At 38.9% G+C, this 13,191-nt stretch overlaps 1 protein-coding gene across 2 annotated transcripts in view; it reads right to left on the reverse strand.

Annotated features, from left to right (window-relative positions):
- The window catches only part of LOC145479389 (uncharacterized), a 90,136-nt gene that overhangs the window by 33,393 nt on the left and 43,552 nt on the right, over positions 1-13,191 (reverse strand). For both annotated transcript variants that reach the window (XM_081457754.1, XM_081457746.1), the window contains exons 3-4: positions 6,908-7,053; positions 1,813-1,922 (exon numbers count right to left, since the gene is read on the reverse strand). In XM_081457754.1, coding sequence (XP_081313880.1) covers positions 1,813-1,922; positions 6,908-7,053 — 256 coding nt within the window. The remainder of the gene's footprint in view (positions 1-1,812; positions 1,923-6,907; positions 7,054-13,191) is intronic.

Here is a 13,191-nt window from a genome sequence, read left to right on the forward strand (position 1 = left end):
AATATATACATATGAAGATAATATTTTTTATGCAAAGTGGAGAATCAGGTGTTTCGTTCTGCCACTTTTATACTTCATTGATTTTTTATTTCATTGTTATTTTCCCTCGCCCCCACTAAATTTTCCCAGGTGCCACAGCATGAATATGTCCCAAAATGAACTAACATATATACATATGGAAACAGGCATGTCAGAAAAAATGGTGAAGCACTAGCATTAGGAAACATTTCTGACTAATTCTACAGGGTGGAATACTAGCAACAAGGTTCACCTCACATTCACATGCTTATATGGCTAGAAAATGCACCAGTATTTTGAGTTGATGACGTTAATAATAATAATAATAATAATGATAATGATCATGATAATGATCATGATAGTGATAATGATAATGATAATGATAATAATATAATTTTATAAAGTGCATGCTTCTGAACTATCCAGCAGTGCTGCACAATTTCCTACTAAAACGATGATGATGCTATTGTTACAGAGCTTAGTGATAACATTATTTGTTGTCAATTGCCAGTTAATGACCCGGAACTGCACAAGCTGGTTAACAGGCAGATTCACCGGCATTCTCATACCTGTAGAAAGAAATCAAAAGAATGAATGTTGATTTCATTACCCACAACCACCTATGAGAGCAACTGAAATACTTTATTCTTTAGAGAATGATACACCTCCACAACATAAAACAACACAAAGTCACTTGGAAAACTAAAACAATTAAATGATTTGAAAGAAGGTGAATGTGTAACATTTGAGGAACTGCTGAAAATAACTATAAATTGGCTATAAAATCAGTATTAAACTCTCCAACCATATTTTTAACATTACCACCAAATGAAATAAGGATCAACAATTATGTTACTCATCTTAAGGCATGGAGAGTAAATATGGATATCCAGTTTGTCCTCAATGGAGCCCAAGATCGATCTAAAACTGGAAAGCATTTTTTAAAGCATTTCAGTCTTCCACATTGAAGACTACTTTGAAAGCCATGGCATAGCAAAAAAGTACCTCTGAAGAAAAACATGATAAAGGTCAATTAAAGATAGAAAGCACTGGTTTACTCACCACATGCAATACCCTCCTCCTGACTCCTTCAGTGAAACAGCGTGAAAGCAAAATATGTCTTGACCTCTCTCTTCGCAAATACTTCAACACAGAACCACGTGTCTTGAAGGGGCGTAGTGTTTGTAATGATGTTAATCTCGGATTTAGTGACGCTAATAAACTGCCTAAAGCAAAAATATTCACCCCTTTCTTCTCGAACATTTCAACTCAGACCCACATGCACACTGCTCAGACAATTTCATTCGATGACGCTAATTTTTGTAATACAAAGATTCTGTGAGGGCAATATTCATTGCAAGAGGATTAGTCCAAATATTTGCTTTGACTGCTCGGACCCCGCTCCAGCAGACTGACGAATAACGGTGACATATCGATTTACTTACGCATTTTCACTTGTAGTCTTCTTCATGAAATTTATCACAAGAGGAGACTTCGTAGAAACTGTTAGGGCATGATGTCATATTTTCCTGTATATGAAGTAGTTTAAGCTATCTGTTTTACCGCTTTTACATGTGTCTAGTGCAAAAGCACTAGACACAAAAACAATCAGATTACTGACTAGATTAATATGAAGCATTAATTTCCATTTCAGATTATGAATGAATGCTGTGCTGTTCAGACATGACTTATAAGCTCACGCTTCCTTTTAATTCTCTTTGTTTTAGGTAGCAATTGTCTGAGTAAAAATTGATGCGAAGTATCACAATAAACTGGTAATGAGAAACTGTTTACCTTGTCTCTGTAACTCCTACATGTATTAGGATAACTTTCTGTGCCATCTTCATTTTTGGTGAGTTTCACATTACTTTGCAAGCATTGCTCCTTATGAAAACTTTCAATTTCTAAAAGAAACAACAAAAAGTGACTACTCACAATGAAATCTCAATTTTTCAACCAACATAGGACGATGGAAACTACTTTTAAAAATTTGGAGGTTCAAAAACTCAAGAGAACTATTGATTTGAGATTCCACTGTAGGTTTACTTTCAGATTTGAGGTTATAGAATGTCGGCAACAAATTTAATGTAACTTTTCTCTTTATTTTTGCAGTAATATTATTGTCAATAATACCACAGTTTGAATCCTTTTAAACAAAATGGATCCATCAACTGTTATTTATTCTTGAAGGTCATGAATGGTTCATCAACCCTTGAAACATGGTGTCTCAAAATGGGTTATGTATGGCCAGAGGGGAGGGGTTGGAGACAGGTGCCCACAGGTCTAGAAAAATAATGCCCTTATCATGGGCAGCATCTCACAGAGCTGGTATTAAAGGCTGTAACCCATAGTACCAGTGTTATGGCTTAGTAAGCTTGATGGACCCTTGAATTGCCTATTGATGATACATTCACCACACAAAGTAACAAGTTTGTTATGGGTGTGAGGACTAAGACAACAGTAGACTCAAAATAATGATAGCCCTGTCTGATAAAGCATCACTTATTAGTCAAATCCCTATTAACAATGGGCTCGTTGCAGGACTGCCATTTCATTTTATGAGGGTGTAATGTCAGGTGCCTGGTGCCCTAAAACCAGCAACAGGAAGGTGCATGATGCACACAACAGATGCTGCAGTGCAAGTAAAGCCCATTGCAAGGGAGACAAGGAAAAAAAAAACACCATCAGGTAAGGGAATGTAGATGAACAGGAGTGTCACGAACATTAGCCAGGAACAGAGAACATCTGAACAAGAATCTTGAGGTCTTGTGTACCTCGACCTTCACTGATCTATTTTTAACCTGAATTTTGCTAAAAAGCATTTGCTGTCCAGCTTGAAGAAATGTCTTCCTTAATAGAGAGATACAAGTACGTTACAGAAGAATACAAGTAGTTTGGCCTGGACAAGACATCACTCTCTTAGAAGGCAGGGCTCGAAATTGTGACTCATTGGTTGCCAATGCAACCAAAAATTGAGTGTTGGTGGCCAGATATATAAAACTCGTCACCAGTTGGTGACTCACCTTTTCTTAATTCTGTCAACCTTTTAACCTCATCAGAAAATTGACCTCACTAGTACGCTGGGCAAAACTGTTCTGGATTGACATTTTAAAACAAATAATCAAAACAAGCAAGTTGATGCAAATGATTTTTTGATTGTCTTAAACCTTATTAAATTCCACACATGGAAAATTATTTTCATATAGATCACGCAACGAAGGCTTGCATTAAGTGTATCTAAATTTGTGGACTGAATCACAAAGGTATGGAAAATTGCGCGAGTTCCAAGATATTAGTGTTAGACCAGTGTTGTTGTGCGAAGAACATCGTTATGTGCTTGTGGATATCTTCATGAATTTGACCAGATGGCATGACGAGGGAGCGATAATCCATTAAAAACAGCACTATAATGATCCTGTGATACATCAGCGGTTTAGAGAATTAAAGATTCACATTGTGATGCAATTACTGAAGGGCCACAAAGCAAACCAAACAAAGTTATTCCAAGCTGTTATGCAAGAAAATCCGAGAAAATGGCAAGCTACTGGTAAGTGGGCCCAGAAACAGGTCCGTTAATTTTCCAAAAAGCACAAATAGCAGTGCCTGATGTTCTCAGCTGACAACGCCTTAACACAGCAGTATTTTGTGCAATTGTGGCTTGTACAAAGCATGATAAAAGGCAGCCATCTTCAAAACAGGCACAAGACCGCTCTAGTGGCAAGAGCAGTTTTAAGACTTGAGTTCTACGATCATATTGTATTTCAGTGGCTAAATAAGTTGTAAGTCTTTCTCATGCTTTCTTGTCAAAATTGTGACCAAAAAATCCACCGCCATGTAAAGAGTTCCTTCGCAAAACAACACTGCAAATGTGACTCATTTTTCTCAGAAATCACACAATTTTGAATACTTTTGTGACTCAGTTACCAAATTTGGACAAGGTGTAACACAAGCCTTCCATGCGTGATCCATATAAAAATAAGTTTCCATGTGTAGAATTTAGTAAAGTTTAAGACAATCACAACATTATTTGTGTCACTATGTTTATTTTAATTTTTTGCTGTAAAATGTCAATCCAGAACAGTTTTGTCCAGCATACTAAATAAGGGGTGAAAGATATGATTCATGCAAATAGATTTACCAAAACAAACCCACCATTCTTCAATCACTGACTAAAGCACCATGTTTGATTCAGCAGCTTCTATATTAAGAGGTATTGCGGGCTCACTAAACAATGCATGCACAGAGTCTGGTATGACTGCAAACAATGCGGCAGAGCAGGGGACTAATTCCAGTATGTCTCTTGACAAAGGTCCATGTAGCTTATTGCCAAACATTACACAGATGTGAAACAAGATGAGGGAGAAGAGGAAACACCGAAAGCGTAACTGAAGTAGCTTTCATATTGATCATTATTTTGCAATGATGTTTTTAGGTGTTATTCTTTAAAATTTTACCAGATCATACAAGCTTCTTTGAACATAAACATAGAATTATGTTGAAGATTGTGTACATGAGGAAAATACTGAAGAAGAAAAAAAAATCAGTGAAAAAAAAAAATAAATGGTGACCAAAAATTACAATCTGGTGACTAAACTTTTGGTATTACTGTAGTTGCCAGCTGTCTCCTTGATAAAAAAGTTTATTTCTAGCTCTGGAAAGATGCCTAACTTACAGTGGTGTCTGCTTAGAGAGAGTTGAATGACTGTAATCTCATTTAAAAGAAATACTAAAAATAATATCTTTGTTGAAAATTATTTCCTTGCTCAACTAAAATAACCTGATTCCTTGCATTTGTAAAAGCCCTTCTTAACTATTCAGTAGTGCAATGACTTGTTTGAGATCCTCCCTGAAATAAAGGAGCAACTGAAGGTGTGTGTGTCCCCTACAGAGTGACGAAGGAAGGATAATGAAATTTTCTGCTATAAAGGTGCACAAGAAAACTGAAAATCATCCCACACAGCTTTCAGTACTGAGTGACGTGTACATTATCATGAAGCAGGCCCTAAATATGAGTGTGAATGAGTGATGGAAACAAGTGTTTTACAAAAGCAAAGTATGACTGACTACCCAAAAATGCCAATGTCACGGGCAACCCTAAAAGCCAGAATGACAGAACAGTGAAATGATAGAACGGCAGCATATCTCCCAAAATCCTAAAAGGCAGAATGACGGAATGGCAGAAAATCACCCGGAATCCTAAAAGATGGAATGACCGAAAGTCACCCAAAGTCAGAACAGTGGAAAGTCACACCAAATCTTAAAAGACGGAACTATAAATCCTGTCTTAGATTTCAACTACTGAGCACTGATTCCTGTGTAGCAATAAAATTGCATCTTTCAAACCAAGCATTTGACTGGTGAGTACACAGAGAGAGTTCCTACATCACCGAAACCAACTCATGACACATGTAGTTCCTCCACCACCTTCGGACTTTGTTCTTGCATGACTGGCCAATCCCTAATCACAATGAGGAGTTAATAAGCTGTTAGGATGTCCATCAAGCCAGAGCCAGTGCATTATCACCCAAAGTTGTCTTACATTCACAACGCCCTCAGCAAAAAATATTATCCGTTGGTACAAGCAACGGAAGCTGACAAGGAGGTGATGGATGATGTCCATCTTCAGCCTTTAAGTGGCGAGTTCAGTTTACGGTAGCCTGTTCATTACTTGCAATCATGGCCACGGGCCATAATTACATTAAATGCCCAAACTCAGCTTGGTTTGATTTACAGTGGCAGAAAAGAAATCTTATTAGAAACGCCTCAGTTTTTTTTGCGGAAGCAACTGGTGCATAGTTTTTCCCTAAAAGTCATTCATTGTTAAGGTTTGGCAACAAAACATCAACTTTTGTGAACACGGTTTACATTGACAGTTCGTGATAAACCCAGTTCCTGTTGAGATTATTTCCAATTAATTTTAGGTCAACATTATTTTCACTTTAGAGTAAGCAACTGTAGCATAATTTATTTTCCCAAAAATTCAGGGGCATAGCCAGGATATTTTAAGGGGGGGGGGGGTCACACTGTGTCAAAGTGAGGGAACTCACCAGATTGTCATGTTGTTTTCACCATCTGTTGTAGGTTGTTTGCTTAAAAAAGGCTCACAAAAGAGGGGGTCATAAGCACCCCAGCACCCCCCCCCCTCCTTAGCTACGCCCTTCAAATTTACTCATTGAGCAAAGATGCCTTTTTGGGTATTGATTTAATTTCCACAGAATTTGTATTCATGCAGAAAAAAACTGCACTCAAAAAGGGGCTGGGTGAGCTTAATGTCACTTACATAGAGAAGCTGGATTGTATCACTCTGCAAATGCTATTGAGAATCAGTGCTCATTATTTGAAATGTAAAGGAAAACAAATTCTTCACATTAACAAGAAATTATTATTTAACTCTTTTTTGGGGAGGACTGGGGGAAGGAGGGAGGCAATTTTTCCCAGATCTGTGGCTTTTAGCATTAGCCTTTTAGAGCGGGATTTCGGGTGACTTCCCTCATTCTGTCCTTTAGGATTTCGGGTGATTTTCTGTCATTCCATCTTTTAGGATTTCCGGAGATTTTCCACAATTATGACTTTCCGGCCTTTAGGGTTGCCCCAACGTCACTTCTTAAAATACGATGTATGCTGAGTGGAAAGATCTCATCTGTTCTAAGGTTTATACTTCAAGTACTGGTATGTGTTACAATGTAGGGGGGAAAAAGGTTTCTCTGTTTTTTTAATTAAGGATTAAGTAGAACTTCAACAATTTAAAACTACCCTGTTAAATGTTTCACATATTTCTGGACAAAACACTAGATTGGAAGTGATGGTTACTGTGATTGCTGACACGGTGAAAATCATAAAAAATTGATTCAGTTGCTTCACATCAATTTTCCCAGTAAAAACGTTTTACCTTTCTGATATGCAGGATGAATTAGAATATAAGCTCCTGCATATTTGCCACTTAAAAAACTCTTGCCATTTGTGAGAGCATCCTCAATTAATGAAGAATGAAAAATGGTTAGCTCCTCCTTCTGATATGTCTCCGAATCAAAAATTCTGCAGACAAAATAGAGGAATACAAATTATTTGAAGAGTTAAGTTGAGTAAATGAACTGTCTGGCATTAAAACTGCCTTGCCTAAATCATTAAAACTTTAATGTTCAAACATGATTGTGAATTTAAAATGCTGCCTGAACTTTAATACATGTACTTTTAAAGCTACATTTAGAAAATTCCCAGGACATGTGTTAAACAAAATATTCAAATTTCCACACTGGGCTGAGGATGACATGACAAATATAGCTTATCATAACGGCTATTATTACGCAGCTCATTATCATTATAATAAACCAGCAAAAAAGGAATACTAATAAGTAGTTTCTTTGAAACACATTTCAGGATAAAACTAGAGATAAAATCAAATGGCATTTCGATCTCGCTAAGATCATTTTTAAGTTTAAAAAAGTGATTAAAATTTTTCGTATATATGAGTAAAATACGACATGAGAAATTGAAAAGCGATAAAAATATGTAAATACATGGTTAGCCAAATGTTGCAAAATTCAACAACTTGGACCTTCATATTCAACAACTTATATTTATGTTCAACAACATATATTTATATTCCACATTTTATATTTATATTCAACGATATGCATTTTCTTTCAACTTCAACCCAAATTATTTTCATTCAACAAAAATATTTGTTCAACTTCAACCGAAAATAATTTCATTCGACAACAATATTTGTTCAACTTCAACCCAAATGATTTTCATTCAACAAAAATAACTATTCAGCTTCTACCAAAATAATTTTCATTCAACAACAATATTTGTTCAACTTCAACCAAAAGTAATTTCATTCAACAACAATATTTGTTCAATTTCAACCACAATTATTTTTATTCAACAATAAAGTTCCCGGACATTCAAAATATCGTCATTCAACAAAATTCCCCGTCCCACCCCCTGAACTACCCCGAACGCTGTCACAAATCCCTAGTGTTTTGGGTACCCAAAACACTGAAAGTGTAAAACTGATGCAAGTGAAATCATCCACAATTCTGCTCAAAACCCATTTATCTTCTTACGAAGCTTTGTCTCAATAAATTAAAGCGTTCTTTAGCTTGATATAAACACAATACGTCTCTGAAAATAGTCGCAATTCATAACAGACTGTCTGATCTGAGTCCGCAGTTATAACGACATATAAAACCGAATTCACGCGCCAAAGATCCTTGTATGAACATGCGCTTGGTGCCTATCGATAACCCTTGAAATGCACGTTATTTAAAACGAGAAAGGCGCTTTCTAAACTTCCGACAGTGCGGCGATTACAATCAATATGCGAACGAACGGCCGTCACGCAATATGCAGGTCTCAAGCTGTGACCGACCTCTGTATGTGTTGCCTGTCGGAAATAAACTCTGGCTTAGACTTGTTTGTTGCTCTTTCCTTGACCATCCCTCCTAGTGTACGTAGATTTTGCCAGCGAACAGTTCTCTATGCCATTAAATAAGTTTTTTTGCTTTGGAGACAAAACCAAAATAAATATAAATAAAGTATAGACAAGGCTAATCCTTGGATACAGGGAAAGTCTTAGACTTGTTTATTTCTCGCTCTTTCCTTAACCATCCCTCCTATTAGATTTTGCCATTAAAGCAGTTTTTTTCTTCGGAGACAATTCTATAAAAAATGCAAATAAAGTAGACAAGACTAAGTCCTTTGAACACTGGGAAAGTGGGATACTTAAATCCCTGGTGATATATGGGTATCCCTTTCCAATATGCTGGTTTGTTATCGTTTCTTTAATTCAGGGTAGCCAAATCGACCGAGGATTACAAGGCAAAGCAAACCTTTTATATCTTCATCTTATATATTCCGGCAAAATCTACATATACTAGGAGGGATGATGAAGGAAAGAGCGACAAAGAAGTCTAAGCCAGAGTTTATTTCCAACAGGCAACACATACAGAGGTCGGTCACAGCTTGAGACCTGCATATTGTGTGACAGCCGTTCGTTCGCATATTGATTTTAATCGCCACACTATCGGAAGTTTAGAAAGCGCCTTTCTCGTTTTAAATAACGTGCATTTCAAGGGTTATCGATAGGCACCAAGCGCATGTTCATACAAGGATCTTTGGTGCGTGAATTCGGTTTTATATGTCGTTATAACTGCAGACTCGGATCAGACAGTCTGTTATGAATTGCGACTATTTTCAGAGACGTATTGTGTTTATATCAAGCTAAAGAACGCTTTAATTTATTGAGACAAAGCTTCGTAAGAAGATAAATGGGTTTTGAGCAGAATTGTGGATGATTTCACTTGCATCAGTTTTACGCTTTCAGTGTTTTGGGTACCCAAAACACTAGGGATTTGTGACAGCGTTCGGGGTAGTTCAGGGGGTATGACGGGGAATTTTGTTGAATGACGATATTTTGAATGTCCGGGAACTTTATTGTTGAATAAAAATAATTGTGGTTGAAGTTGAACAAATATTGTTGTTGAATGAAATTATTTTTGGTTGAAGTTGAACAAATATTTTTGTTGAATGAAAATAATTTGGGTTGAAGTTGAAAGAAAATGCGTATCGTTGAATATAAATATAAAATGTTGAATATAAATATATGTTGTTGAACATAAATATAAGTTGTTGAATACGAAGGTCCAAGTTGTTGAATTTCGCAACATTTGGCTAACCATATAAATATGCACTAAGCATTACAAAACATGTGATAAAAACTTAAGTACAAAGGCTAGATTTAAGACAATTAGTGCAAAATAGAAAATACTCTGCACTATAAAAATAACCTTGTCTAAATGGAATCAGACTGCTTGTTCAATGCTGGCTTTAGTTCTTTGATATAAAGCATCTCATAAATTAAGCAGTCAAATTTGCTCTGGCACTTCTGTAAGATCTTAAATCTAAGATCTACATCACTTGGGTCCCTCCCATGTTGCTCTCTCATGTGTTTCCCGATCACAAACCCCTTAAGATCCTCAAAATGTTGATACAGGTGTCAGTATGTGTAGCTGACATAATCCGCATCAAACAGATTACACCTGAGATGGTATACGATGCATTATCGATTCACTATTCTCTCGCTCCAGGAAGATGAGAGACCCTGGGAACGAGGTTGAGATTACACTTGCACAGATGTGTGACAAGAGGATGGATATCTGTTCTGATTCTACATGTACCTCACATTTGCATACAATCGGAGGTCACATTAAAATAGCAAGCATGTAGTATCTGAGCTCAGTGTGCACGAGTTTGGTGTCGGAGCGATCAAGTCATATTACCAAAAGTGGAACAATATCAACAAGTTTCCTGAATGTTTTCTTTCATATTAGCTGAACCAGGTCAGAAACAGAAGTGGGAATGAACATTGAGGACCTGGATTTGCCAGGTTTAAGCCTCGATGAAGAAGACAAAATCTTACGAACTGGTGAAACAAAAGATATAAACATGATGGCCATGAGTAGCACAAATCCTCCTGGGCTGCTTGCTCAAGTAAAGCTTCTTTCTTTGGCTATACTAAGCCTAAGCCTACACTAAGCCTAAGCCTATACTAAGCCTTCCATGAAGGGGAAAGGCAAAAGCAAGAGCAAACATACCAGCCAGGAACCCCGGATCATGGGTACTAGCGGCACCTATGGTCAAGTTTTGATCGATACCCTTGATCGATCATCAACCAATACGGTACTCAACTCACATTGCAGTTGACACTCTGTCAATAGTCAACTAATTTTCTCAGACATGCCATCAAGTGTCGATCGATGCTAGCGGTGATCTAGTGGTGATGTTGCGCTTTCTTTAAACAGTATTTTTGTGTGCTTGCTGAATACAAGCAGCTAAACTGCACAACCTAAAGGACAAGCGATGTTTTCAAAGCGGGAACGACAATGTTTTTCTCAACCACCTTGAAAGCCATCTGCAGAGTCCCATTCGCTGGACTGCCTCATGGCAGGTGGTTCTAATGCCAAGTCATTGATTGGTTATTTCTCACAACAACTTTTTCACACGTGGAAAATATCATTTCTTCCAATCACAGTTAAGCTTTTTATGATGTAAAGTGCACTAACCATTATCATTTTATGGAAAGTTGTGTTATATTTATTAATATTATTATTGTTATTATAGTAGTATATAGGGGATTAACCAAATACCGTTTTCGCAGAGGGAGCTTTATTTCACCGTTTTGCAGCCCCCACCATCAAGTCCGGCCCTCACAAGCTTAGGCCGGTTGAACCTGGGGGCTGCGAAAAGGTGAAATTCAGCTCCCTCTTTGAAACAGTATTTGGTTAATCCCCTATATACTACTTACAACAGGGAAGGGAGAGACACACCAATTGGAAACAAGCGAGCCCGTTGTTATACCGCCCGAGCCAGGATGACTTGAGTGCCAAACAAGTGCGGGTGGCTGATGCGGGGCCGGAAAGAAAGCTGCGGAAAGCGCTGTTACGGGGCGTATTGCGGGCAGCACAACTACCAGCTGAAAAAAGGAATGAAAATGCCAGAGCCTTGCAGAGTTTGTGGAGTCGGTCTTCTGTGCGACTACTGTCTCTGCAAGCCCTGCGGCAGTAACGTGCTAAAACAACGTCTTATCCGCAAGTGAGAAAAAGCAAAAAAATTTTTTGAACTTGTTTTGCTTGAGCTGAAAGAAAGAAAAAACAACAGTTAGAGAAATGAAACCTTGGGTTATAACACAAGGAACTATGGCTTCCAACAACCAAGAAAGACTGGAAGAAGAACTCGCAAAAATAGATCCCGCAGTATTGCGTTATTTCGACCAACTTTTTGCAGAAAATGCGCCAGCGGTAAGAAAGGTTCTCCAGAACGTGCTGGAAGAACCAATTTCTCAGGAAATGCAGGCGCGTCTACAAAAGCCACTACTTCCGAAGCCTTACCAGCCAAGAGCCCCTCCACGCCAAAGAAAGTCAAGAAAAACGCAGGAGCTTCTGAGGGAGTACGACCCCTTCCCTGCGCGGAAAACCAGAACAGTGACAGACTATCAGAAAGAGATTCTGGATCTGTACGATGACGCAGAGAAAGAAGGGGAAGAGACAACAGGCCGGCGTTTAATTCGCTGGCGCTTCATCAGAGGTCTGGGGAGAAACCTAACACCAGACTTTATGGCGACGATACGCGAAAGAGTAAGCACGTCGTTCTATCTGAGGCACGTTTTCGCGTACCAGTTGCGCAACAGTGAGCATGGAACTGTGATCGTGTACTACTCTAACCCCAAGGGCTCACAGTGGTTTCACAAACTGGAAGACACGGAAAAATGGCTTAACCGGGAGGAAGAACGGCATCTCGACAATGAAAAAACCGACAGGCCCAACACGAAGTGGGTGTTTGAAGCCTTTTTCAACGTGGACCTGAAGGTTGTGATTGACAGGAAGTCGTTGGTGGGAACAGGGTCTTTGCCTGACTGGCTGCGCAACCTTGTCCATAGCCGGGCAATGGTATCTTTGGACGTGTATAACTACAACCTGTGCCTATGGCGGTCCATTGCTGTGCACCGAGGGGCGCACACAGACCGTTGCACAAAAGAAGCCCAAAGTCTTGCTAAGAGTTTGTACAAACTCAAGACCATTCCAGAAAACTTTGCAAAAACTTCTCTTGATGAGTTGGAAAAGGTTGAAGCCCATCTGAATGAGGGCTTCCCCGTCGCATCTTGGCTTGGAAATCACGTCTACGAGCCTGAGCGTCTGGAAAACGGAGAAGTGGTTTGGCACCTCAGAATAAACCCGAACCCCAAACTCAAAAAGATTTTGACGATAGGTGTCTACGAAGGCCATGCTTTCTTGATAAAAGATATTGCAAAGCTGGCAAAAACCTATGCATGCATGCATTGTGGGCAGAGGTTCACACAAGCATGTCATCCACAACGGCATCACCAAACCTGCAGCGTGGGAAAAACGGTAATCTTTTGCCCGGGGACAAAAGTTGAAGCGCCCCAGACAGCTTTCGAGAAAGTGATGTACCCAAAAGGCTCAGCATCGAAACAAGCGATTCTGTGGCTGGAGCGGGAAGCAAAGTGGCGGGGGACACACATCCACCACGCGATGTGCGGGCACGGGGGCGAGAGATGGCTTCCTCGAGAAGGCGGGAAAATGAAGTCTTCTCCTGTCGACGGGTACCACCAGGAAACGAGGACGGTATTACAATACCACGGCTGCCCCTTCC

Source organism: Orbicella franksi, chromosome 1, assembly GCF_964199315.1.
Source record: "Orbicella franksi chromosome 1, jaOrbFran1.1, whole genome shotgun sequence".
Lineage (NCBI taxonomy): Eukaryota > Metazoa > Cnidaria > Anthozoa > Scleractinia > Merulinidae > Orbicella > Orbicella franksi.